The sequence below is a fragment of the Sander lucioperca genome, chromosome 11, assembly GCF_008315115.2.
Source record: "Sander lucioperca isolate FBNREF2018 chromosome 11, SLUC_FBN_1.2, whole genome shotgun sequence".
NCBI lineage: Eukaryota > Metazoa > Chordata > Actinopteri > Perciformes > Percidae > Sander > Sander lucioperca.
This window is the reverse complement of record NC_050183.1, coordinates 32,271,703-32,298,517: the sequence shown is the minus strand read 5'-3', so window position 1 is coordinate 32,298,517 and position 26,815 is coordinate 32,271,703. Positions and strand designations below refer to the sequence as shown.

General features: G+C 49.8%; 2 protein-coding genes across 2 annotated transcripts; both read right to left on the bottom strand.

Moving 5' to 3' along the window:
- Positions 1-23,060: 23,060 nt before the first annotated feature.
- Positions 23,061-23,532, bottom strand: LOC116065563 (stromal cell-derived factor 1-like). The gene has a single exon (XM_036007137.1). The coding sequence runs from the start codon at positions 23,491-23,493 to the stop codon at positions 23,185-23,187; it is 309 nt and encodes a 102-aa protein (XP_035863030.1). The 5' UTR covers positions 23,494-23,532; the 3' UTR covers positions 23,061-23,184.
- Positions 23,533-25,259: 1,727 nt separating this feature from the next.
- On the bottom strand, positions 25,260-26,195 carry LOC116065564 (probable cell division protein kinase ECU08_0230). Its single transcript, XM_031321106.1, has one exon. The coding sequence runs from the start codon at positions 26,193-26,195 to the stop codon at positions 25,260-25,262; it is 936 nt and encodes a 311-aa protein (XP_031176966.1).
- Between the last annotated feature and the right edge of the window lie 620 nt (positions 26,196-26,815).

The following is a 26,815-nucleotide window of genomic DNA, read 5'->3' as shown; positions in this document are numbered from 1 at the left end:
TGAGTCATAAAATGAGTTAGTAGAAGTTGTCTTACTTTGTGTCTGAGGGTCCAGGTTCATTACTGAAGACTGGAGGATGACCTTTGGACCGGTCACTCTTCATAGACAGCCAGGCAGATACTACAGACTCTGCTCCGTTCTCTTCCTCCAAATCACTCATCTTCTGATCTGAAGTCAGTCTGAGAGGTAAACCACACACACACACACACACACACACACACACACACACAAATCTGTTTCTAGAGTTACAGCAGGTTTAATGTGCAGGGTGACCCCCAGAAAAGTTGTTGGGCCCGATGGCCATTCAGTGTTTCCTCTATGTTGATAGCATAGTGGCGGTCCGCCACGGTAACATGTCCAGCGCCACGGTATCAGAAATAGGGCAGACGCACAACAGGGATTCCGCTATGTACACCGCGCAGCACCATTCCTTCAGCTGTTTATGAAAAGTGATAAAGTTGTAGCGCTGTCTGCTCTACTGAACTCAAACTACTGTCATCGTCTCTCTCTCTCCCCTTAGGGTGAGCTCTCTCCCCCCCTAGTGTGAGCTCTCTCTCCCTCTCTAGGGTGATCTCCCTCTCTTACCCTCTAGGGTGAGCTCTCTCTCCCCTGAGCTCTCTCCCTCTCTAGGCTGAGCTCTCTCCCCCCCTAGGTTGAGCTTTCTCTCCCCCTCTAGGGTGAGCTCTCTCCCCCGCTAGGGTGAGCTCTCTCCCTCTCTAGGGTGAGCTCTCTCTCCCCCCCTAGGGTGAGCTCTCTCCCTCTCTAGGGTGAGCTCTCTCCCCCCCTAGGTTGAGCTTTCTCTCCCCCTCTAGGGTGATCTCCCTCTCTCTCCCTCTCTAGGGTGATCTCCCTCTCTTCACCTCTAGGGTGAGCTCTCTCCCCCCCTAGGGTGTGCTCTCTCTCCCCCCTCTAGGGTGAGCTCTCTCCCTCTCTAGGGTGAGCTCTCTCTCTCCATCTAGGGTGAGCTCTCGCTCTCCCTCTCTAGGGTGAGCTCTCTCTCCCCCCTCTAGGGTGAGCTCTCTCCCTCTCTAGGGTGAGCTCTCTCTCTCCATCTAGGGTGAGCTCTCTCTCTCCCTCTAGGGTGAGCTCTCTTCCTCTCTAGGTTGAGCTCTCTCTTCCCCTCTAGGGTGAGCTCTCTCCCTCTCTAGGGTGATCTCCCTCTCTTCCCCTCTAGGGTGAGCTCTCTCTCTCCCTCTCTAGGGTGAGCTCTCTCTCTCCCTCTCTAGGGTGAGCTCTCTCTCCACCTCTAGGGTGAGCTCTCTCTCTCCCTCTCTAGGGTGAGCTCTCTCCCCCCCTAGGTTGAGCTCTCTCTCTCCCTCTCTAGGGTGAGCTCTCTCCCCCCCTAGGTTGAGCTCTCTCTCCCCTAGGTTGAGCTCTCTCTCCCCCCCTAGGTTGAGCTCTCTCTCCCTCTCTAGGTTGAGCTCTCTCTCTTCCCCTCTAGTGTGAGCTCTCTCCCTCTCTAGGGTGAGCTCTCTCCCTCTCTAGGGTGATCTCCCTCTCTTCCCCTCTAGGGTGAGCTCTCTCTCTCCCTCTCTAGGGTGAGCTCTCTCTCTCCCTCTCTAGGGTGAGCTCTCTCTCCCCCTCTAGGGTGAGCTCTCTCTCCCTCTCTAGGGTGAGCTCTCTCTCCCCCTCTAGGTTGAGCTCTCTCTCCCTCTCTAGGGTGAGCTCTCTCCCCCCTAGGTTGAGCTCTCTCTCATCCTCTAGGGTGAGCTCTCTCCCCCCTAGGTTGAGCTCTCTCTCATCCTCTAGGGTGAGCTCTCTCCCCCCTAGGGTGAGCTCTCTCTCCCTAAATTAAATTAAATGAAGAAAAAACTGAGGTGGTTGTTTTTGGAGCAAAAGAGGAATGATTAAAAGTCAGCACTCAGCTTCAAACGATAATGTTAACAATAATAGTCAAAGCCAGAAATCTTGGTGTAGTCATGGACTCAGACCTGAATTTTAACAGCCACATTAAGACAATTACAAAGTCAGCCTATTACCACCTTAAAAATATATCAAGGGTTAAAGGACTTATGTCTCAGCAGGACTTGGAAAAACTTATCCATGCTTTTATCTTCAGTAGACTAGACTACTGTAACGGAGTCTTTACAGGTCTCCCTAAAAAATCAATCAGACAGCTGCAGCTGATTCAGAACGCTGCTGCTCCAGTCCTCACTAAGACCAAGAAAGTGGATCACATCACTCCAGTTCTGAAGTCTCTACACTGGCTTCCAGTGCCTCAAAGAATTGATTTCAAAATACTTTTGCTGGTTTATAAATCACTAAACGGTTTAGGGCCAAAATACATTTCTGATCTGCTAGTACACTATGACCCCCCCAGACCTCTCAGGTGGTCTGGGACAGGTCTACTACACTATGACCCCCCAGACCTCTCAGGTGGTCTGGGACAGGTCTACTACACTATGACCCCCCAGACCTCTCAGGTGGTCTGGGACAGGTCTACTACACTATGACCCCCCAGACCTCTCAGATGGTCTGGGACAGGTCTGCTTGTTGTCCCCAGAGTCAGAACTAAACGGGGAAGCAGCGTTCAGTTTTTATGCTCCACATATCAACTCTCAGTTCTTTTAAATCAAGGCTGAAGACATTTCTTTTTGATGTTGCCTTTCTTTAAATAACTGTTCATTTCTTATACTGAAGTTGCATTGTTGACACTGTATGACAATTTATATAAGCATATAAAGAGAAATTCCTATTTTATTATATAGAATATATATTTTTAACTGCTCTTCAATGTTTAATTTCTTATACTGCACTGTAACTTTTATTCTTGTATTTTATCTGTTTTAAATTTTTTAATCTGTTTTCATGTAAAGCACTTTGAATTGCCCTGTTGCTGAAATGTGCTCTACAGATAAAGCTGCCTTGCCTTGTGTGTAAAATGAGCGGTGACGTTAAATCACCCTACAGTACCGTCTATTTTCTGGATGGTTTCAAGGTAACGGTCGGTATCTTACATTAGCAGATAAGCCCGTACTCCGTCCAACACCCCCCACCACCGTTGAAAACAAATCTAGAGGAAACACTGCTAGTCTCTTTTCTTCGACGAGGGACCAAACTGATGACAGCATTAATGTAGAGCCCAATAGTTTCTGTGATAACAGAATCGCGAAATAGAGAATTTAAAAAAAAACAATAAGACAGATTCCATAGAGCCTTACATTAAGTCAGTAACATAACAGTAAAATAATAAATGTTGGATTACCACTCACCCTGCCTCAGCCTTCAGTTTCCTCCTCCTGCTCTGTTCTCTCCACTCTAAACGGAGTCTCAACTGACTCAACTCTTTAACAGCGTTGCTCCTCCCCTCTGTTCTCCATTTACTGGAAATCACATGACTTCATCTTAGTGGGAGTGTATCTGTGTGTGTGTGTGTGTGTGTGTGTGTCTCTGTGTGTGTGTGTGTGTGTGTGTGTGTGTGTGTGTGTGTGTGTGTATGTGTGTGTGTGTGTGTGTGTGTGTGTGTCTGTGTGTGTGTGTGTGTGTGTGTGTGTGTGTGTGTGTGTGTGTGTGTCTGTGTGTGTGTGTGTGTGTGTGTGTGTGTGTGTGTGTGTGTATGTGTATGTGTATGTGTGTGTGTCTGTGTGTGTGTGTGTATGTGTGTGTGTGTGTGTGTGTGTGTGTGTGTATGTGTGTGTGTCTGTGTGTGTGTGTGTGTGTGTATGTGTGTGTGTGTGTGTGTGTGTGTGTGTGTATGTGTGTGTGTGTGTGTGTATGTGTGTGTGTGTGTGTGTGTGTGTATGTGTGTGTGTGTGTGTCTGTGTGTGTGTGTGTGTGTGTGTGTGTGTGTCTCTGTGTGTGTGTGTGTGTGTGTGTGTGTGTGTGTGTGTGTGTGTGTGTATGTGTGTGTGTGTGTGTGTGTGTGTGTGTGTATGTGTATGTGTAGTGTGTCATGTGTGTGTGTGTGTGTGTGTGTGTGTATGTGTGTGTGTGTGTGTGTGTGTGTGTGTATGTGTGTGTGTGTGTGTGTGTGTGTGTGTGTGTATGTGTGTGTGTATGTGTGTGTGTGTGTGTGTGTGTATGTGTGTGTGTGTGTGTGTGTGTGTGTGTGTGTGTGTGTGTGTGTGTGTGTGTGTGTATGTGTGTGTGTGTGTGTGTGTGTGTGTGTGTATGTGTGTGTGTGTGTGTGTGTGTGTGTGTGTGTGTGTGTGTGTGTGTGTATGTGTGTGTGTGTGTGTGTGTGTGTGTGTGTGTATGTGTGTGTGTGTGTGTGTGTGTGTGTGTATGTGTGTGTGTGTGTGTGTGTGTATGTGTGTGTGTATGTGTGTGTGTGTGTGTGTGTGTGTGTGGTGTGTGTGTGTGTGTGTGTGTGTGTGTGTATGTGTGTGTGTGTGTGTGTGTGTGTGTGTGTGTATGTGTGTGTGTGTGTGTGTGTGTGTGTGTATGTGTGTGTGTGTGTGTGTGTGTGTGTGTGTGGTGTGTGTGTGTGTGTGTGTGTGTGTGTGTTGTGTGTGTGTGTGTGTGTGTGTGTGTGTGTGTGTTGTGTGTGTGTGTGTGTGTGTGTGTGTGTGTGTGTGTGTGTGTGTGTGAAACTACTTGCGTTCCTTTAAGCCCACAAGTTTGTATTCAGTATCATTTAAGTTTCGCGATAGAAGCTGGAAGAATCCTGTAACTATTGGGTAAATCAATGATGCAGGTAAAAAGTCATCCAAACTTTGCATTTGGCTTTTTAACATTGATAGAGGTGGGTGAAGGTTTTATGTTGCAACATCAATATGATATAACACATTTTTAAATCCATCGTTTAGTATACAAAAATGGTTTATAAAAATCTCTCTCTCTCTCACTCACTCACACACACACACACACACACACACACACACACACACACACACACACACACACACACACACACACATATATATATATACACGGTGGGAAATCTGGATGATGAGCAGCTAGTTATCTCCTTGAGTTCATGTTGTTTATGGAGGAGAACCAGGTAGTCGGGCAAGTAATGCAACGCTACCCACACATCAGGGGTTCGCAAACTTTTGCAAGCTGCCCCCCTATCTATCTATGCAAGGTGGTCTAGTGGGGGGAGGGGGGTGACGGTGGGAAGGGACAATACAAGCTTGCAAAAGGTTGAGAACCCCTGACGTACACAATGCTTATAATAGCTGTAAAAATGTAAGATAAGATTCAACTTTGCACCCTGAACACGTTGCCAAAATGTAAGTCTCACAGACAAGATATGGTATGTTCAACATGAATTTGAATTCATGAATACAAAACTGATTTTGTATCATTTTAATGTAACTATCATAACCACATTCGCTTAAAAGATTGTGTTTAATGTGGTGAAAGATGCCGATTTAAAAAAGATAACATAGCAGCAAGTAGTTTAGCTAATTATATTCTTACATTCATCATTACATCTCATCTTACATTTTTTTTTCTTTTCTTTTTCAACACTGATCACATAAGGTTTAAAAATGTTTGTAATGTTTTTAATTCTCAACCTTTTGCAAGCTTGCCCATTGTCCTTTCTAAACGAATATAAAGTAACAAAAACAGCCACATGTCCAATAATCTACCTACAACTACATAGCTGGATGACAGGATAACTTTAAAGTCATTTTTCTCAGTTCTGCACTCTGCATAGTTACTGCCTTTTTGCTTTGTAGGGCAGTATATATATGATTATTATATTAGATTATTATAGGATTATTATTATTATTTATATTGGGTTATTTTTAACCCAGCAGTTTTAAGAGTGTACATCCACCCTTCTTTACTACTCTGTAATTATAAAATGACTTGTTAACAATGCCTTTGGTGTGTTTTTTTTTATAATTATTCCCGTCCTGTTACAATAACTGTAGTAACTAGCAGACCACCATCAGCTAATACTACAGTAATCAGAATTACAAAAGATTATTTTTGGTGATTTCTTTCCTGAAAGAATCCCATAAGTCTAAAGCTATGTCACCAGCCTGAGCACTGTAGGTTGCAGACGGCCCCTAACTCAGCCAACAAACTGTTGCTACAGAAGTGTGATTGCAGGTCGCGACGCCAGGATTTTCCACACCACAGGTCACGCTTTTGGGGCGGACATGTCGCTACACGCCGTTTGATTTTAGACGTTAAAAGGATCCAGGCTTGACTCTGTCCTCACATGCAGTGTCAGAAGTCCTCACAGCAACCTGGACACTTTCCCGACTGGTCAACTCTGCAAGCACAAGGTAAAAATGCTGGTTTAATCATATTATTATTACTATGCTGCTGCCGTACAGTAACGTGATTTATCAACATGGTTCTCTCTGGTAAAGGAAATTGGGACCTTTCTCGCTTGGTCAATTCAGCCGATTTAATGTTAGCCTACATTGACTGTCAGTGTTGGGAGTAACGCGTTACAAAAGTGACGCAATTACAGTAGGCTAATATATTCCTTTTTGCTGTAACGCAGTAATATAACGCATTACTAATTAAATGTCGGTACTATTATACTCGTTACAATCTCAGTAACGCGAGTTACAACGCATTTTAAGGGGAGACACGGCAGGCAAAAACATCGGTTGAAATATTCATATTTATTTAGTGGTGCATTTCTTTTTTTTTAAGAATTCACCAACACCGCGACACATTTCTTCACAGGAAAAAAAAAGCCGTATTGTTTCCCGTCGCTGTATTCGACGGTTGAGATGACTGCAGAGACAAATACATTTGCGAGATGGATATTATTTTCAGGAGTTATTACGCTGCGTTGAAGTGAGCTGTCCTGTTTCTGTTCCCGTGGTCAGAGCCAGAACCAGAGACCTTACGGACAGCATGTATGTCCCAACACGTCAGCTGTGTGTGTGTGTGTGTGTGTGTGTGTGTGTGTGTGTGTGTGTGTGTGTGTGTGTGTGTGTGTGTGTGTGTGTGTGTGTGGGATTGGTAACGGCTGAACATAAAAAATTGTACCTTGTATTTAATTAATTCTAGTCTTTATTTAGGGTAAGGTTATTGCTGCCTTACTTGTTTTTTATTTTGCTTGGCTTAAACGTGGGAGTCAATAGGGTGTGACGTTTTTAGGCTTTTATGTTTGTGTGTTTCTTTATTAAACTATTACTAGGACTATATAGGACTATATATATATATATATATATATATATATATATATAATCCTCACATTCGAGAAGCTGAAACAAGCGTATCTCTCTAATATATATATATATATATATATATATAAAGGTTTAAAAATGTTTGTAATGTTTTTAATATAATTAGCTAAACTACTTGCTGCTATGTTATCTTTTTTTAAATCGGCATCTTTCACCACGCGAGTTACAACGCATTTTAAGGGGAGACACGGCAGGCAAAAACATCGGTTGAAATATTCATATTTATTTAGTGGTGCATTTCTTTTTTTTTAAGAATTCACCAACACCGCGACACATTTCTTCACAGGAAAAAAAAAAGCCGTATTGTTTCCCGTCGCTGTATTCGACGGTTGAGATGACTGCAGAGACAAATACATTTGCGAGATGGATATTATTTTCAGGAGTTATTACGCTGCGTTGAAGTGAGCTGTCCTGTTTCTGTTCCCGTGGTCAGAGCCAGAACCAGAGACCTTACGGACAGCATGTATGTCCCAACACGTCAGCTGTGTGTGTGTGTGTGTGTGTGTGTGTGTGTGTGTGTGTGTGTGTGTGTGTGTGTGTGTGTGTGTGTGTGTGTGTGTGTGTGTGTGTGTGTGTGTGTGTGTGTGTGTGTGTGTGTGTGTGTGTGTGTGAACTTAACAAATAACAACCAGTCTTAGTACATCTACGTTAGTATAGTGGACTGTATCTCCGCCTGTTACGTAGTAGAGCCGGGTTCGATTCCCCGACGTGGAGATTTATCAATCAGCTGCTAATTTTTTGGGGTGGTGATGGCGCAGTGGATATAACACATGCCTTTGGTGTGGGAGACTCGGGTTCGATTCCCGCTGTGATACATCAACCAATGTGTCCCTGAGCAAGACACTTAACCAACTGATAAAATGTAAATATTTTTTAATATTGTATTTGAAGACATTTCATTTAAGGAGTTTTTTATTAAAAACACAGTTTGAGATTTGTGAAAGCTTTATTCTATTTGTGAAACTGCAATAAAGGGAGATTTTACTCTATTTTTCACATAGACCAGGTCCAGATACAAAACCACAATACTTAAGACTTTGTTACTTACTTAACTTAATTAAATGTGTGTGTGTGTGTGTGTGTGTGTGTGTGTGTGTGTGTGTGTGTGTGTGTGTTCGTGTGTGTGTGTGTGTGTGTGTGTGTGTGTGTGTGTGTGTGTGTGTGTGTGTGTTCGTGTGTGTGTGTGTGTGTGTGGGTGTGTGTGTGTGTGTGTGTGTGTGTGTGTGTGTGTGTGTGTGTGTGTGTGTGTGTGTGTGTGTGTGTGTGAACTTCACAAATAACAACCAGTCTTAATACTTCCACATTAGTATAGTGGACTGTATCTCCGCCTGTCACGTAGTGGCCAGAGCTGGGTTCGATTCCCCGACGTGGAGATTTATCAATCAGCTGCTAATTTTTTTGGGGTGGTGATGGCGCAAGGATATAACACATGCCTTTGGTGTGGGAGACCCGGGTTCGATTCCCGCTGTGATACATCAACCAATGTGTCCCTGAGCAAGACACTTAACCAACTGATAAAATGTAAATATTTTTTAATATTGTATTTGAAGACATTTTATTTAAGGAGTTTTTTATTAAAAACACAGTTTGAGATTTGTGAAAGCTTTATTCTATTTGTGAAACTGCAATAAAGGGAGATTTTACTCTATTTTTCACATAGACCAGGTCCAGATACAAAACCACAATACTTAAGACTTTGTTACTTACTTAACTTAATTAAATGTATTATTATTATTATTATTATTATTATTATTATTATTATTATTATTATTATTATTATTGTTAACTAGCTGCTGCTCCATTCTATTCTCAATTAGAGAACCCCAATGTATTATTATTATTATTATTATTATTATTACTATGCTGCCGCCGTGCAGTAACGTGATTTATCAACATGGTTCTCTCTGGTAAAGGAAATTGGGACCTTTCTCGCTTGGTCAATTCAGCCAATTTAATGTTAGCCTACATTGACTGTCAGTGTTGGGAGTAACGCGTTACAAAAGTGACGCAATTACAGTAGGCTAATATATTCCTTTTTGCTGTAACGCAGTAATATAACGCATTACTAATTAAATGTCGGTACTATTATACTCGTTACAATCTCAGTAACAGAACCAGAGACCTTACGGACAGCATGTATGTCCCAACACGTCAGCGTTGTGTGTGTGTGTGTGTGTGTGTGTGTGTGTGTGTGTGTGTGTGTGTGTGTGTGTGTGTGTGTGTGTGTGTGTGTGTGTGTGTGTGTGTGTGTGTGTGTGTGTGTGTGTGTGTGTGTGAACTTAACAAATAACAACCAGTCTTAATACATCCATGTTAGTATAGTGGACTGTATCTCCGCCTGTCACATAGTGGCCAGAGCCGGGTTCTATTCCCCGACGTGGAGATTTATCAATCAGCTTGAACTCAGCAGAGAGCTGCTTCTTCATTGGTGATGTTTGGCCCGCCCCCTATTCTTAAGCCACGCCCCCCTTTCATAAATGCTGACCCATGTAAGGTAGAGTCTTGTGTGAGATATCATTGAATGCAGCAGGGAGTTCCCTTTTCATTGGTGACGATTTGTGGTGACTGAGTGCCCCGCAAATGCACGGTCGCAAGGAGCAGCGACCGCCGGTGACCCCGACGCGCGCAGAGGAGCGAGGGCCCGTCCATCGCTGCTTGCAGCTTTAATTATTATTATTATAATACAATTCGTGTGTGGCTGAAAATACAAACATTAGAGGAAACAATGACCAACCTCATGCCCTTATAGGCCAGGTGCTAAACAAGATGAACATAAAACGCTTTGCTTGTATGAGCTGCACACGTTGCCTGCTTGTGGGATTAACTATATACTTCCGGTTTGTGCTTTTGCTCAGCTGATGTGTTTAGTTTCTGCAGAGAAACGAAGGTTGTCAGAGAAATTTAGTGGAATGGTAGAAAGAAGGAGCCATCATGAGAAAGGACTCCAGTAGAGTACAAGTACCTTAAATCTGTATTTGAGTAAAAGTACTTCATTAAATTTCACACCTGCTGTGTTTTTGTGTCTCACCTGACAGGACGAAGAGAAAGATGAAGATGAAGCTGTAGATGAAGGTCTGAACTGAGGTGTTCAACAGTGGTGAGGCGAAACGCTGGCCATCCTGTAAGTGCGTGTGTATGTGTGTGTGTGTGTGTGTGTGTGTGTGTGTGTGTGTGTGTGTGTGTGTGTGTGTGTGTGTGTGTGTGTGTGTGTGTGCAGTGATTCATTGAAAACTGAAATGATTGTGTAAGTAACAATTTAATTCATTTTAGTTTTGCAATAGGTGTTATACAAATAATTACAAAACCCCACAAACCTTACATAACCCAAATGTGTGTACATAACCCAAATGTGTGTACATGATTCTAAATTAGAAATGCGTCTATGGTCTCTGCGTTGCGCGAAACAAACACAAGGGGCTGTGCGGGAGGTGCGTGCTGTGTGGCGTGGTGTCGTGGGCCCCGTGGTGGAGGACTGGTCTCGTGGAAATGCTCTAGGTCTCGCGGGAGGAGACCACACAAGGACTGGTCTCTGCGTTGCGCGAAATGCGTCCCTCTGGAGGACGGGTCTCGGGGACCCCAGAGGAGGAGACCACACAAGGACTGGTCTCTGCGTTGCGCGAAATGCGTCCCTCTGCAGCACGGGTCTCGGGGACCCCAGAGGAGGAGACCACACAAGGACTGGTCTCTGCGTTGCGCGAAACAAACACAAAGACTGGTCTCTGCGTTGCGCGAAATGCGTCCCTCTGCAGCACGGGTCTCGGGGACCCCAGAGGAGGAGACCACACAAGGACTGGTCTCTGCGTTGCGCGAAATGCGTCCCTCTGCAGCACGGGTCTCGGGGACCCCAGAGGAGGAGACCACACAAGGACTGGTCTCTGCGTTGCGCGAAACAAACACAAAGACTGGTCTCTGCGTTGCGCGAAATGCGTCCCTCTGCAGCACGGGTCTCGGGGACCCCAGAGGAGGAGACCACACAAGGACTGGTCTCTGCGTTGCGCGAAATGCGTCCCTCTGCAGCACGGGTCTCGGGGACCCCAGAGGAGGAGACCACACAAGGACTGGTCTCTGCGTTGCGCGAAATGCGTCCCTCTGGAGGACGGGTCTCGGGGACCCCAGAGGAGGAGACCACACAAGGACTGGTCTCTGCGTTGCGCGAAACAAACACAAAGACTGGTCTCTGCGTTGCGCGAAATGCGTCCCTCTGCAGCACGGGTCTCGGGGACCCCAGAGGAGGAGACCACACAAGGACTGGTCTCTGCGTTGCGCGAAACAAACACAAGGACTGGTCTCTGCGTTGCGCGAAATGCGTCCCTCTGCAGCACGGGTCTCGGGGACCCCAGAGGAGGAGACCACACAAGGACTGGTCTCTGCGTTGCGCGAAACAAACACAAGGACTGGTCTCTGCGTTGCGCGAAATGCGTCCCTCTGCAGCACGGGTCTCGGGGACCCCAGAGGAGGAGACCACACAAAGACTGGTCTCTGCGTTGCGCGAAACACACAAGGACTGGTCTCTGCGTTGCGCGAAATGCGTCCCTCTGCAGCACGGGTCTCGGGGACCCCAGAGGAGGAGACCACACAAGGACTGGTCTCTGCGTTGCGCGAAATGCGTCCCTCTGCAGCACGGGTCTCGGGGACCCCAGAGGAGGAGACCACACAAGGACTGGTCTCTGCGTTGCGCGAAATGCGCCCCTCTGCAGCACGGGTCTCGGGGACCCCAGAGGAGGAGACCACACAAGGACTGGTCTCTGCGTTGCGCGAAATGCGTCCCTCTGCAGCACGGGTCTCGGGGACCCCAGAGGAGGAGACCACACAAAGACTGGTCTCTGCGTTGCGCGAAATGCGTCCCTCTGCAGCACGGGTCTCGGGGACCCCAGAGGAGGAGACCACACAAGGACTGGTCTCTGCGTTGCGCGAAATGCGTCCCTCTGCAGCACGGGTCTCGGGGACCCCAGAGGAGGAGACCACACAAAGACTGGTCTCTGCGTTGCGCGAAATGCGTCCCTCTGCAGCACGGGTCTCGGGGACCCCAGAGGAGGAGACCACACAAGGACTGGTCTCTGCGTTGCGCGAAACAAACACAAAGACTGGTCTCTGCGTTGCGCGAAATGCGTGTGTGTGTGTGTGTGTGTGTGTGCAGTGATTCATTGAAAACTGAAATGATTGTGTAAGTAACAATTTAATTCATTTTAGTTGAATTCATTTATTTAGTAACATATCTACAGTATACAAAGACTTCGACTTACATAAACAGAGCTTGTAAATACAAAGAACATAAAACATATAAAGACACTATTTGACTAAACGCTACATGGGACAAATTACAATGGGTGTGCGGGAGGTGCGTGTGTGTGTGTGTGTGTGTGTACATGATTCTAAATTAGAAATGCGTCCCTCTGCATGACGGGTCTCTGGGACCCCAGAGGAGGAGACCACACAAGGACTGGTCTCTGCGTTGCGCGAAATGCGTCCCTCTGGAGGACGGGTCTCGGGGACCCCAGAGGAGGAGACCACACAAGGACTGGTCTCTGCGTTGCGCGACACAAACACAAAGACTGGTCTCTGTGTTGCGCGAAACAAACACAAAGACAGGTCTCTGCATTGCGTGAAACAAACACAAAGACAGGTCTCTGCATTGCGCGAAATGTGTCGAATTTAGCGGGTCCCCGATTGGATCATAGCACACTGGTATCATCATTGTAAAGGTAAGACCGTAATCTTCCCTGTGTTGTCTCTGTGTAAAACCTTTAACATTTCTCTCCAATTGTAATAATACATGGGTTTGTAGCTACCCACTGAACCTTGAAAGTCGACAATGTTGCCTTGGCACTCATCCATACACACCTCGGACACGCCAAGATCATGAGATAGTTTAACATTGAAATAATAGACGGGTCCCGTAGGATGTTGCTCCAGTCGTAGGCTATGAGAGTTGTACATCTGTGCGATGGCAGCCGACTGGTTGAACAGGAGACAGAGGATACATCGGCACGGCTCGAGCTGCTGAATCTCTCCGGTTTTGGTTCTACTCAACACCAAGCACTCGTAAGACTGCGGTGAAATCAGCGACGTGAGTGGCTTGGGGTTGTCCAGAGGGTTCAAAAGCATGCCCTTGCAACCCTCCCCGTTGGAACACGAAGGTATAAATTGATCGTTGAGCATGTTACACAGCAGTGATCTGTCGTACACGTTGCGAGCAAGAGCCCTGCCTGGTATGGCTCGTTCTGCAAATGAAGCTAGCAGAGGACGCGGGTTCTTGGAGAGTAGTTGCAACATGGTCAGCACGGGGGTGCAGCTGGCGCACATAGGGTTCCTGGCGCAACTGAACACACACGTGCACACTTGTGGCGCGAAGCACTCAGGGAAGAGGGTTCTGATGTCTGATGGGGACAAGTGTCTACTCTGCGACACCTTGTCGAAGACCCGTGCTCTCATGACATCCCTATAAGCGGCAGTCGTTTCCGCTGCATACACGAGGGAGGTATTGGTCTCCGTGTCCCCACACGGATCTTCGTGCTTGTCCAACCTATACAAGGTACGGGTCTCACGTCTAGACCTTTGATTCAAGACCCTTGAGCATTTCAAACATTGAGAGCCCTGGTTAAGTGGCCGTTCAGAGGAACAACTTGTACACATCCAGTCACAGCATACTTTCTCCTTGGCGCTTTCGAAGCACGCACACACGGTGCAGATGAACCCGGACAGCGTTGGGCAGTTTGAGAAGTGAGGCTCGCTCAAGTGCCACTCCGGGTTGTTTTTTAAGCATGTAGAACACACTCTGACATTACATTGACAACGGAGTTTAATCCCCGCCCTATTCTTGTCTTTGCTGCTTTTAACCAAGGTCACCATGCACACGAAACACTTTGCACTGGACGAGTTGAGACGTGTGTTCTTGGTAGCGGTCTCGATGTTTCTGTAAGTGACTGTTGCCACTCTCCTGTAAAGGTTCGTCGTTTTCCGCACCGCTCCCACCAGGGTTTCTTGCCGTTTCCTGTCGCAATCTCTCAGCAGGCCCTCAGGCACCACGCCAGTGAACGCTGGGTTGTCGTCAATGGATCCTGCCGTTTTGTGCTGCTCGCTGTTCAAGGCGCTAACTCTGGACCCGGTGCCTGTGATAGGGGACATGGTGTACATTCCCGCTTCAGCTGAGGGACGGTAATATCTCAGCTCCGAGAGGGTGTGTGACGGAATGGTTCCCGTGCGGGTACTCTGTGTTCAAAGTCGAAAGGGGTCTCCCGGGTGTACCTCCTCTCATGATATCCTGCAACAGAGATGACGACCACAGGCGCCCAGGCGAGGGCCATTGTTCCGCAAGAGAGGTGCCAACGCTGCGCGTCCTCAGGAGCTCCGAGTATCACAGAGTTCTACCGCGAGGGTTTAGGTCGAGCGGCCATCTCTTCAATCAATCGGTGTGCCTGCTACCGGGCACCATGACCATTGTCGCGCCGAGAGTGTTACATTTCCCGGCCTGCGTGGCTATCGTGTACGCTTTCGATGCATTCAGACAGCTAGGTGTCGACGAACCGGAGCGCGCTAGCAGCCCTGTCCAGCTTTCGTTTATGTTGAACCTGAGCGTGCGAGAGGCTCAGGTGCTGCTCTTGTCGTACCTGTGTCTGACGGAGTCTTTTGGTGCCTGTGAAAAGAGCAGTTTCGCGTTTACGGTGCAACACCATTCGACTTTATCAGAACTAAGACAGATCATCTCCACAAACCCGACAGTGCACTCGAGGCTCGTAGCCTTGGACCTGTCGCACGGAGAGGAGGCTATGCGGGAGGACCTAGAAGAGGAGATATTGCGAATCCGAGACAGGCTAGCCGCCAAAAAGAGCCACGAGGACTCTGGCGGCGAGGAACGTGAGCGAGGCGAGAAACGTGAGCAAGGGGAGGAACGCGAGCACACCAGCCAGGGAGAAACTGACGACGACGAGTGGGAAGACATTGGAAGTGGCGACCACGAGGAAAGCTATGAAACCGGTCAGGATGTAAACGAACACGCGGGAAAGGAAGAGAGTCAGCAGGGTGGTAGCAGCTCTGATTGTGATTTGGGGGATGACACGGACGACGAAGAGCGAGCGGTAGCAAACATAGCCAGTGGCATCGGCGCGGTACCCAGCTTCGGCGCAAGAACGGGACACGTGGTCCTGTTTGGGCGCGGAGGATATCGTTCGTCGAGTTTCAAGTGGCCCACGATCGGCTTACGGACGCTGGGCCTGGTTAACTTGAAAATATTGCGTGCGTGCGGTTTGTTTCACTCAAAGCACGGACCCGGCAGAGCTACGTTGAGGATTCCGGACACACACGGCGTCCTACCTGAATCCTGCTGGTTAGGCGTGGGGGGCACATTGCTTACGGATGACCTGTGTCTCGGCCCTCGTGGGAGAGGACCCGATGGCCTCCCTACACCGTTGCTCGATTGCAGCGACTGCTTCTTTCAACTCAATTACTCTCCTAAGTCGGCGAAGACGAAAAGCCACCCGGGAGCCATGGACAACGGGGGCTTGGTCGTGGAGATGTCCAGGATAGAGCAGGCCATATGTAGCGATAGCGCGCGAGGCTACGAAGAACCGAAACTCTTGCGTCTCGTCAGGACCTCTCGCAGGAGGATGCGGCAGTGTCCGTTCGACGTTGAGATCGACGAACCCGAGATTGGAGCCGCGGGTTGCACGGAGCCACTCTACAACAGGTCTTGGCTTGGGGCACAAAGGCGAGCGCCGGGCTTGTTCGCGGCGCCCTCAGCCATAGGAGATGGAGAATATTTTCCCTGTGTGGAGATAGCGAGAGAAAGCGACGGTCTCGAGGAGAGCGACGAAGACACGCTAGCCTACCCGCTCTCGGAATACAATCTCAACCTGACGATAAATGATTCTCCGAATCGCCACGCCATGGTCAGGGCAGACAGAGCCTCGGGCGAGTGTGGCTCCGTGTACGAGGCGTGCTTAGACGAGGCCGTGCTCCTGGGCCACTGTGCGCGGGTCTCTGTCACACGGGGCGCCAAGAGGAACTTTGACGTGAGCGCTTGCCTGACGTGGTTCTACAGATCCGTGCACCCGTGTGTCCCCGACATGAACGTTGGAGACGTGATGCTCGACTACGAGTTCACCCTGCACGGCCGGGGCGATCTGCACGCTGTGTATGCTTTGCTGAGCCATTTGGCGGAGAGCTGCAGAGTCAACTGCTTCCCCAGATACAAGCTGATCACCCTGAGTAGACATAGAGGCGCGTCGGTGTGGACTCGAGGCACCGAGGCACCGTTCCACTCGCGGAGGCTGAGGACTAACACCATCGGAGCCTTCTTGTGTGCTCAGGATCACAGGCTGGCGCCTCTGCTGTCGAGGTGTTGCAACCCGGAGCCCGTACAGCCCTCGGAATTCTGGCAAGGTTGCGAGCTGCTGCCTCGCGGAGACGAAGAGGAGCTCCTCCTGGGAGCCTATTCTAAGACGCTCGGTCCCGTGTTCGCGTTTGACAAGGTAGAGCGTTTCCCGAGTAAGGTCAGCACCAGTCTCGGGGATTGGACGTTCATGCGGCTAGCGAGCAGGTCCTCTGATGTCAAGCGCTACCCGGGCACCACGGTGGTGGACGGCTTCGTGTTAGCGTTCGCCGCCGAGTCGCCGCTGTTCTACCTGAGACATGGAGGGCCATTGGTGCACAAGCTGGAGTCGGTGGCGGTGGTCGTAGAGAGCAGCTCGGCGTACAGAACGGACGTGTTGAAGAGAGAGGACCCGGAGTGGCCGGGCCCCGCGCCAATAGAGCCGCGAGACCACATCAAGTGTAAAAGCAAGAGCTCTGTCATCGACGAAATGTTCATGCGCTGCGGAGGCCGGGATCCCTTGGAGGGATACGATGTGACCGTGAGGTCTTGGGCCAAACTGACAGGCTCCAGGTGGAGGTTCAACAAGGCCCCGGGTGAGACATGTCAAGACTGGGAACTGGATTACCCCGTGTCTGAGAGCCTGACCGTGATAGGGCCCCGCCGGGGTTGTAGCGTAGATACTGTAAAGTGGCTGTGCGATGCGCCGCCTGCCAAATTCACCTCTGGACGACAAAGGAGTTGTGCAGGCGAGCCGCGGCAGGAAAGGCTCACAGCGCTAGTCGTGTGCGTGGAGATTGACTCTAGGACAGCTCGGCTCCGAGACCCGGCGGCGTGGAAAGGCTTCGAAGCCTTGTGCTCCCGTGTGCTGACCAGCCCTAGCGAAACGGTGTGGACCAGAGGCGTTTGTAAGGTGGTGAACAAGGGCCTGAACACGTTCAAACGCGACGCTCTGGTGCCAATGGCCAACCTGATCGTGATAGCCGAACCCGGAGAGTGGTACGCGTGGCGCTGCAATGACGATGATGGTGCAGCACGGTGCGACGATGCCAAGCTATTACACGCGCCGCGGGGTCACGAGAGTGTGATGTACCACAATGAGGAGGTGTGCTCGGCTCCGGAGTTTGCAGTGGCCCTAGCGTGTAGAATGCTCTCGGGAGAGGTGCACGAAGAGGTCGAGATAAAATGCCTAAGACGCGGGGTGTACAAGTATCTGCAGCGAGCGCTGGCCTGGTTCGCGGGTGCCACGGGGCCTTTCAGATCGCGCTCGGTGACCGTGTTCACGCCCGAAGCTGACTCGGCGACAGAATCCTGGACCCACACCCTGCCCCGGGGTTTAGACGTGCTGAAGACGAGTAGCACCAGCTATCTGGTCTCTTGCAAAGAGCCTTGTAGGGAGCACGTGTCTGTGGCGGTCGCAAAGTCCAAGGGGATCGTTCGAGTCAACTCGGCTGGAAATCTGGTGTTACATTCGAACCCGCAGAGTTTGAAAGTGTCTACGACGACGATGACAGAGGAGCCAGGGGTGCACGCTGTCGTCACCACTCCCGTGGACAGCACCAAGGTCTGTGTCGAGGGCGAGTGTGTCCAGGTGCACGTTCGCTGCGAGCTATCGCTCAGGGAGTTTTGCAAGCTGCGAGGCATACCCCGGGGGATTCGAGGTCCCGAAACATGGAGGAGAGCATTGCCGTGGTCAAAGAGGGACCCGGGCACCTTTTGCTCCAAGGTGTCTGAGTTAAAGTACAGATGGGAGTCTGGCAACACGGACGTGGCCGAGGTGTTAGTTCACGACTGTGGCGGGTGGCACGGTGAGCAGCTGCAATGGCAGAGGTGCTCCGATGGGAAACTGATACCCAGAAGAGACAGGTTTTGGCACCTGATTGACTACAAGGAGTCTTTCGTCAGACAAAATGCTGCAGACCTTTTTGTGAAGAGACGCGCGTTGCCTGACCTCGATGAGTACTCTGAAGGGGAAGACTGCGAAGAAGCATGCGGTGTAGGCCAGCCCGGGGAACACACGACTGTGAACTGCGAGTGGCGTGAGAGGGAGCTTTCGAGTTTCATCTTACTCAATTCTCGTCTCGAGATTGAACTGGTCCCCAGTCTCCCTAGGAACGAAGGACACGTGTTTTTCGAACCCGTGCACAACCAGGTGGGCCACTGCAGGACCCAAGGGACATTGGACGAGTGCGGCAGACTCGTCAAGTACTACAAGCCTCACAAATTTCTCTCGCTGATGTACGACGTTTGCACAGTGCTGTTCTACGGCTGCGGACTGAGACCGGTGTTTGTGCGCGGCTCCTCGGATGCTGGAGGCGAAAGGGTTCTCAACCTGGTCTTGGGAACACTTGCCTTGGCCGACAAACTCACTTCCGATGTGTATCCCAGCCGTCCGAAGATTGCAATTGTGGTACGCGAGGGGAGAGAGGAGATGGTGAAACTCGCTCGCGAGATCAGCCGCTGTGTCGTCGTGACCGTCGGCCGCAGGAGGAGAGCGGGCGCCCTGGTGTACATGTTTAGGGAGTTGCCGCACAACATAGAACGAGAGACCTGCTACTGGTCATCGCTTACGGGATATAGCCAGCTTGCCGCGCACTATGCTTCGCCCGAGAAGTTTATCGGTAAAAGTGGCATATCTGCATTTGCTCAACTAACGACCCTCTGGCCCTCTGTGTGCAAGAGAGGTGACATAAAACACCCTACGTGCTCACCGGACCCCAGATGGATAGGACTCATGGTGTGTCTAGCCGAGTGGCAGGGGCGGAGGGGGATCGCAGACGCTGTAGCCCCGGGAGCGCTAGAGGCTCTGACAACAACAACAACAACAACAACAACAGCAGCGGGTCCCACCGAGGCCACAGGCTGAGCGTGATCGAGCTGTACAATCTGGCGTGCAGAGCGAGGTTGCTCGGGGAGATTGACCCGCAACTGCAGAGCTTTGTGGACACGTGTGAGGAGCCCAGGTGCTCAGCATCCACGCCCGAAGAGCCTTGTAACAAACGTGTAAACGAATACACGGTGTGGCTCACGGTGCGAGGCGTAGAGAAGCAAGACGCCATAGTACGAAACCCCAATCAACCGCTGACACTGTCCGAAGTTGTTGGCGCATATGCGAAGCTGAGCAGAGAGATCATCACACGGTCGCACGAAGAGTCCCTGAACGCGTTGAATTTGCTCCAGGACTTTGTGGCCCTCATGCTCCGGTACCCCATTGTGCCGAAGCTGGCCATGGACACCAAGGAGTGTCCAGAGTGTTTCTTCGAGGCGGAGATAACCGCGGACACATGGAAGGACGTGAGGCGCAAGATGTCATGCTACCACTTCACGCTGAGGCACGAACAGTTTATGTGCGCGCAGAAAGACACCACTCCGGCCTCGGAGGACACGGGCGCTCTCAGCATTGACGACACTGGGGAAATGGTGAGAGCCGGACCCTGCGGTAGCGTGTTCATGACCGACGAGGCCGAGGACAGTGGCGAGGCGGGTGAATGTCTAAAACCCATGCGGTTTCTCGAGCAGTTGGAGTCGCTCAAGAGGCGGGATGAGATAACCAAACAGAAAACGTTGGGCAAAGAAATATTCCACGAACTGAAATCTCACAGCCACACACTCGAGGAACTGGAGGCCCCCAGGTATCTGAGCGCCTACCCGTTGCGTTGCCTGTACCAATTTTACGGCTCGTTGAACAGGAGCCGCGCGAGAGCCCAAGTCCTGTCAGAACAGTATCCCGAGCTGAGCCGGGACAGGCTCCGGGCTCAGCGCAACGTCGAAGAACTGCGACGGAACCTAAGGTCCACAGCCTCAACGGGTAACAATGACAAGCTACTCTCGCACATGTGCATGGCGATGATAGGTCCCGTGCGAAGATACAAGCCTAGGTACAACATAACGGCCGAGAGAGTCGTGTTATTCAAGCACCTGATAGCTTCGGGCTTTCCTATAGAGATCGCATCGAGTCTGGTGAAGAGCATAAGTGATTCCAAGAGAGTGTCTATGATCGCGTTGCCTTTGGCCAAGGGGGTTGAGCTACAGTTGAAAAAAACCGTTCAACCTACCACATACAACAGAAAGATAGCTTCCCTCATATGGTTATTCTCGCACATCACGGCATATTGCACGCTTCGACAGCTGAGTCATGGCTACGTGCGAATGGGAGACTCACCCGAGGACATGGCCTGCGATGGGCTCTACGTGTTCGACCAAGATCACGTGGGCTTCAGATTGTCCCGCGGGCCCGAGCTCTCAGATGCGAACGAGGTCCGCACAACAGGACCAGCGGCCTCGGCGTACGTGCCCTTCTCACAGATTCTGGAACTGCTTGCACTGCGGGATAGCGTTCAGAAGAGACTTTGCCAATAGAGTCATCAGAGCCGGACCCGAGCAGTCTTACGAGGCACTGGTGCAGTTCGGTAACGCTCCCATAACCGGCATGGTGAATCTGCAGTGGAAATGCGAGGCTATGGAAAGACACAGCGCTGAGCGCTCAAAATGCTCTGCTATCGAGTTCGACAAAATACTCAGCGAGTATGTGGCGAGGAGGCAGAATCGGAACACGGTGGGCGCAAAGCCGCCGCAGCAACAGGGGCAGCAGCGTAGAGCTACGGGTACTATCAAGTGGAAAAGACCTGTCTGCATGCAAAAGAAGAACAACGAAAGCACTGGGAAAACACCCAGGCGAAGAGGACCACAAGCACAAGGATTGCCTGTACCCCCCTGAACCGATCATCCAGAGACTTGACGGTTCCTGCTTGTCATTCATTTATCGTATTTTCTATGTATGCACGCAATTGTCTGAATAAAGTACCTTGACCAAACATGAATCGCGTCCTTTTCTTCTTCATTGTTGTGTGTGTGTCTCATATGAATTAACCAACCAAGGAAACATTGTGTCATGAGAGTGATATTTTATTGTACAGTCACATAGCATCCACAACACATAGGCCACATGTACATCACAATTGAACACCAAGGCATCATAGCATCAATGGGAGCAATGTTTATGCGGTCCAGGTCGAGGCCACTACGAGTGCTCTAAACACATCACTTTCTCCTCGAGTCTCCCCTCGTGCCGTTCGTAGTACCCCGCGTAGCAAGGAGTCTTCCTTTTCCCCGTGAGTGGCGCACTCGTCTTTGTTTGGTGAAAGGATGATGACTCCGGTCGATGTTGGGGACGATTTCGAACCTTCCGAGGTTTCACCATTTGCTCGCCGTGGTCCCGGGGAGACCAGCTGTGACCGTGAGACATGGACTCAATGTTGTTCTCAGAGTAGCTAGCGTCTGAAATGTATTTGTCCAAGGTGACTGTGACCACAATGGGCAAGGAGCTTCCGAGATCGCCGTTGGCTAGCACCCCCTTTACAAACTCAGGCTGGTTCGCGTGCAGGTGGACATGCGTGGCGAGTGTAGACCACTGGTTGTGTCTGGTGCGAGTCTTGTCAAAGCACATAATCACTAAAGTTCTGTTGTTGTTAAATAGGTCACAGAGTACGCGATGTTTTAAATAGGGGAAAAGACACAGCGCCAGCATGACCACCATGGTGTTGAAGTCAGCTCCCTTGCTGTGTTTATCGTTGTACTTGCACGTCACCTTCCTCATGAAGCGGGTGATCTTGTCATCACGCGAGTTGAACAGCGTCGATACGGCCACGGCGCTCTTCAACACCGCCTCCTTCACAACCGAGGACATAGCTCTGGAGCAATGCAGCGTGGGCTTGCCAGTGAACTGTATCGCCTCGGCCAGCTCGAATATCTTGGTCGGCCAGGAGAAACGGGGGTCTTTCCACGAGTTGTTCAACACCTGACTCTTGGCGATCGTCTCGTATTGGTGAGCGAATTCCTCGGTCAGTGCTGTTGAGAACAGTGCGATCATGACAGGCAAGCTGGCTTTCAGTATGAGATGGTTGACGTCCAATTCCGCGTCGCAGAGACGTGTACCCGGTTCGTGTTCCAGCGCGCCGTAGCCCATTTCGACGAGGTCCCCTTTAGCCGGCACGTAGTACGTTCCTCTGAACTCCAACTGAGGCTTCTGAAAAACGAGCAGAGCTGCAACGGGGCACGGCGACTCTGATGAGCGCGCCTGATATCGGGTTTGCGTGGCCATGGATCGTATCAAAGAGCAACTGGAAGCCGAGCACACGTGCCTGCTGCTGTGTGTTGGGCACACGTAGCCCCGAATGTGGTCTCTGAAAGAACATTCGTTCTCGACGCAGTAGCTCACCCATTGCGGATCCTCTATTAACGCTGTATGGGAATGATACATGCTGGGTCCGCTGAGACTCGGCCCCGGTTGGCTGTCCTCTCTCTATTGTCTTTTTCCCCCCCCCCCCCTTCCTTTCCTCTTCTCTGTCACGTCTCGATCCACCTTCTTCTGGGAGCCAACTCTGCCCCTCTCACATGTGAACCGTTGCAATAACCAGTGTCACTACGAGTGTGATCCTAACCCATGTGCACATCTTGTGTCTTCACAGGCTAGCAGAGGACAGAGCGCGGACCTCATTCTCGTGGACGAAGTGGGCTTTGTCAGTTCCAAGGTGCTACTGGCCGTGCTACCGAACATCGCGTACAGAGGGCGAAAGCAAGTGCACATCACGAGTCATGTCAACAACACCCTGTGGATGTGCGATCAAATGTGTTGCGCCACTTGAGTGTTGAGCTTTGTTAATATCAGAAAGACTAAAAGGAGTGGTAGGTGTGGTATTGTAGAGTGATGCCACAATGGCTTCTATTGCATGCTTAAATGATTCTGTTAACAGACATGTCTTCCATTATTGTTTAGATTTTCTTGTTATTGAGTCTTCTAGATTTCTTCACCTTGTTAATGCCGTTCTTTAAGTACTGCTGCAGCCACATGGTCTCCGGGTTGATGCAAACCTCCCTGTTGTTCTTCAGCTTGGCAATGACTTGGAAGGGGCAGTTTGGTGTGTTGAGGAACTTGAGCGCTTTGACGGAGTGCTCAGGAACCGTGTTCAGGGTTGAACGACAAGAGCACCTCTCTTGCAGACTGATGGGCTTTGCGTTGGAGGTTGGTACCCATGTGGCCACGGACAGCAGAGCCATCAGTGTCAGCAGTTTGACATCCATGGTGGTGGGCTAACAGGCTGCAGGAGGACTGCTCTCTCTCTCTCTTCCTCTGCTACAATTTGGGACACAACCCCAATCCAGGGAAGAACAGATGGGATAATCAGCAACAGCTAGAATGCTAAGCCCCAGCTCGGATGCCTTAATGTAGCTCCGCCAACTCTAGCCTGTCAGACCTTAAATGTTATCTGTCTGCCAGCGACCGAGCTAGGGTGAACATCTCCTGAGACTCTTGTTGAGAGAAGGTGAAATCAAACGTCGACAAACACCCCGCAGTGTGGACAAAGACACACTGTGTTGCCAAAGGCGGTTAGTAAATGGCCCGCTGCTTCCACATTTCATGTACAGTAGTGTATAGTGGTGTGTAGTATAAGTATGTAAAACTGGACACTGTGTCAATAGGCTTATATACCTGTCAGTGTTGCACGTTCTCACGTTCACTTGGGTGTTATTAACCAATGATAGCGTTTGGTCAGACACAGCCAAACCCTGAGACACGCTGAAATTGGTAGCTGGTATCCCAACTCTGCTAGGTCCCACTCAAGTCTAGTATGGCAAACTCAAGAGGACTGTACGGTAACTTCTCTGTGGATTATGTAGTCATTAGAGGGGGTAAACAGAAGCTCAACGCATATGCTCTGTTCCGTGATGTGGTGGGTAAGGACTTTACTTATGACCACTTGTTAGACCTGGACTCCTCATGCACGGGAACTCACGTAACCCCTCTGGACCAAGAAAACCTTGTCAAGGCATACACACAGTACATAACCAATGGACTGAAGATTCTTCCAAAGCCACGGTCCCACGAGCGATGCCGTGTACTGTTTGTATCTTCCAGTTACATACCCGAACCTTTGGTTGGGATCACTGGGGCTAGAACGGAGATGATACCCCACTTTCTCGACTGTTTTGGCAAGGTGTACGTGGTGAACGGGGAATCCCTGTGCCACCCGGACTTTGTGGTCAAGGGATCCGTGGATCCGCCACGCCATCGGCGCCTGCAGACCGTTCACGCTGCTCTGAACAGTTACAAACCGGTCATGGCGAGCGAAGCGAGGCGGCTGGCTCTCTTCTCGGGCAAGCGGGAAGAGGACGCTGTATTGGATCGGTATCTTGTCTACACAGAGGATCATGTTACTTACATCACAATGTCTCAGTGTGTTATGGGTCTGCATCTAAAGTACAGCTCTAAGTTAGAGGTTAAGAGAAAGCCTCACTGTGAGTACGTGACACAACCACTCGGAGGCCTTACATTTGTCCGTGAATACCACTCGCTGGAAAGTGAGTTTCTGTTAAACAAACTAAGTGCATTGTTGGCCCATTTATTCAAATCCCCTTTGTGCCCTTGCTAAATGTCTGTGACTTGTATGCAATTCTGTATGCAATGTGTTACTATCTGTACAGTTCGAATAATAAACAGTGTATCCTATCAGTCTGTCATGTGGTATTTTTGAACTAGTCTATGGGATCCGCGGGGTCCACCACGCTCACAGCACAAGCTATTCTGACACCCCTTGCAATGGCATCGCCTATCCAGATTGATGTGATCAAACGCGTGCCCACGCTATATCCCGATTTGTATAGGCCTACTATCCTGTGGCAATGTCATTGTGATGTGAGACCATGTGCTGATCCTAACTGTCAACTCTATACATAGACAACAGAGACAAGAATTGTGATCAAGGTTGCTTTGATGTTTATTGTCAATTTATACACTGACACATTGTGAATCATGTACACGTTTAGTGAATAAAGTAATCATGTTCATGCTATTGCTTGTTTATTCGTACTTCCACCCGCCGGCGATCAATCCGGTCTCTGACCAGGTCTCTGACCAGGTCTCTGTCTTCTTTGGTCATGTGAGCAGCCTCAGTCCATTCTGTGTCCTTCAGCAGCTCGTGAGCCAAAAGTCTCTCGTTCGCGCGAAAAGCCAGCAATTGGAAGACGATCCTTTTGACAAGTGCACACTTCATCACCTGGGGCATCAGGGTCTTGGGGTCCCAAGGCATGAGTGATGCATCGGGGTGGTCTTTGGGGCACAATGTCCTCACAATGATCTGGTACGGGGACACCCCAGTGCTCGCGAATGCCACTCTCCCTTCCATGGCGTCGACAATCATCACTCCCAGGCTCCACATGTCTATGGCACAAGTGTACTCTGAGATTCCACCTTCCACAAACAATTCAGGGGCCCTGTACGCCTCCGTCACCACAGGTGTGCTCATCCATTTACAGGAATGTCTAGAGAGGCCCATGTCAGCCACTTGTACGGTTAGGTCTTCTGTCAACAGCACATTGAATGGCGTCAGGTCCCGGTGCACCAGGTTCAGTCTGTGCATGTACGACAGTGCTTCAGCCACTTGAACTGAGAAACGAGCCACGAAACTCAACGGAATAATCTCTAGCGCTCGGACTTGCTCGTGACAGAGAAGGTGTCCACTGTGAATCACGTTCGACAATGTGTAGGGTGCATAGGACATGAGCGTGGCCATCATTCCGTTGTGGATGACACATTCGTGGATCTGGATCACATAAGGGTGACCCTGTAGTGCCGTGAGACAGGATAGCTCTCTCACGGTTGCTTCCTCTACGCCGCGCTTGTGACACTTCAAGGCAAACTCTTTTCCAGTTTTTTGACACGTGGCTTTGTATACGGTTCCATAGGCACCTTGGCCGATTACTGTGCCTGTCAGGTACTTCTCCATGATATCCTTCGGTTGTGTTGCACACCTACAGTTTATGTGAGGCTTCTTGACCAATGACCCTGTGTGCTCTGTGATATACCAAGCCGCAGCGGAGAAAATGTGTCCTACTGTGGCCGTTTGTCCGAGCACGGCTGTTTGTCCGTTTGCGCACATTGACAATTGGAAGATTGCTGTATGGGATATGCCGCTCAGCGGCATTGGAACCCACCGAAATCTGGCTCTGTTTTATTGTAACAAAATGTGTCATTCAAAAGGAGCTGTGGCAAAGTTTGGATCCGTGCACAGCAGGGTATCACACCGTACAAATGACATCAAACACAGGCATATACTGTACATAGTCATATAAACTGATAAACTGTCCCGGGGAACCACGCATGGCGCTTCTGGTTTGTTTTCTTTTGTGCGAGTTGTGTTTTTTTTTTTGTGCCCATCACTTCTTTGTCATGACATAGTCAGAAATAAGGCCAGTCTAGTGAACATTCTTGCAAGCCAGTTTCTCTTCTGGTTCAGTGAAAACTGCACCTCTAAAAGGTCCTCTTCTACCAACCACTGAGCACCCAGAAGCCACACTCTTTCCTTGAGTTTGGGGACCGTAGAGGGGTCCGTGATGAAGTTGAGAT

What these genes read in the sequence shown, in the direction of transcription:
- LOC116065563 (XM_036007137.1), bottom strand. Translation starts at nt 23,493, where the DNA reads ATGGATGTCAAACTGCTGACACTGATGGCTCTGCTGTCCGTGGCCACA.
- LOC116065564 (XM_031321106.1), bottom strand. Translation starts at nt 26,195, where the DNA reads ATGGAGAAGTACCTGACAGGCACAGTAATCGGCCAAGGTGCCTATGGA.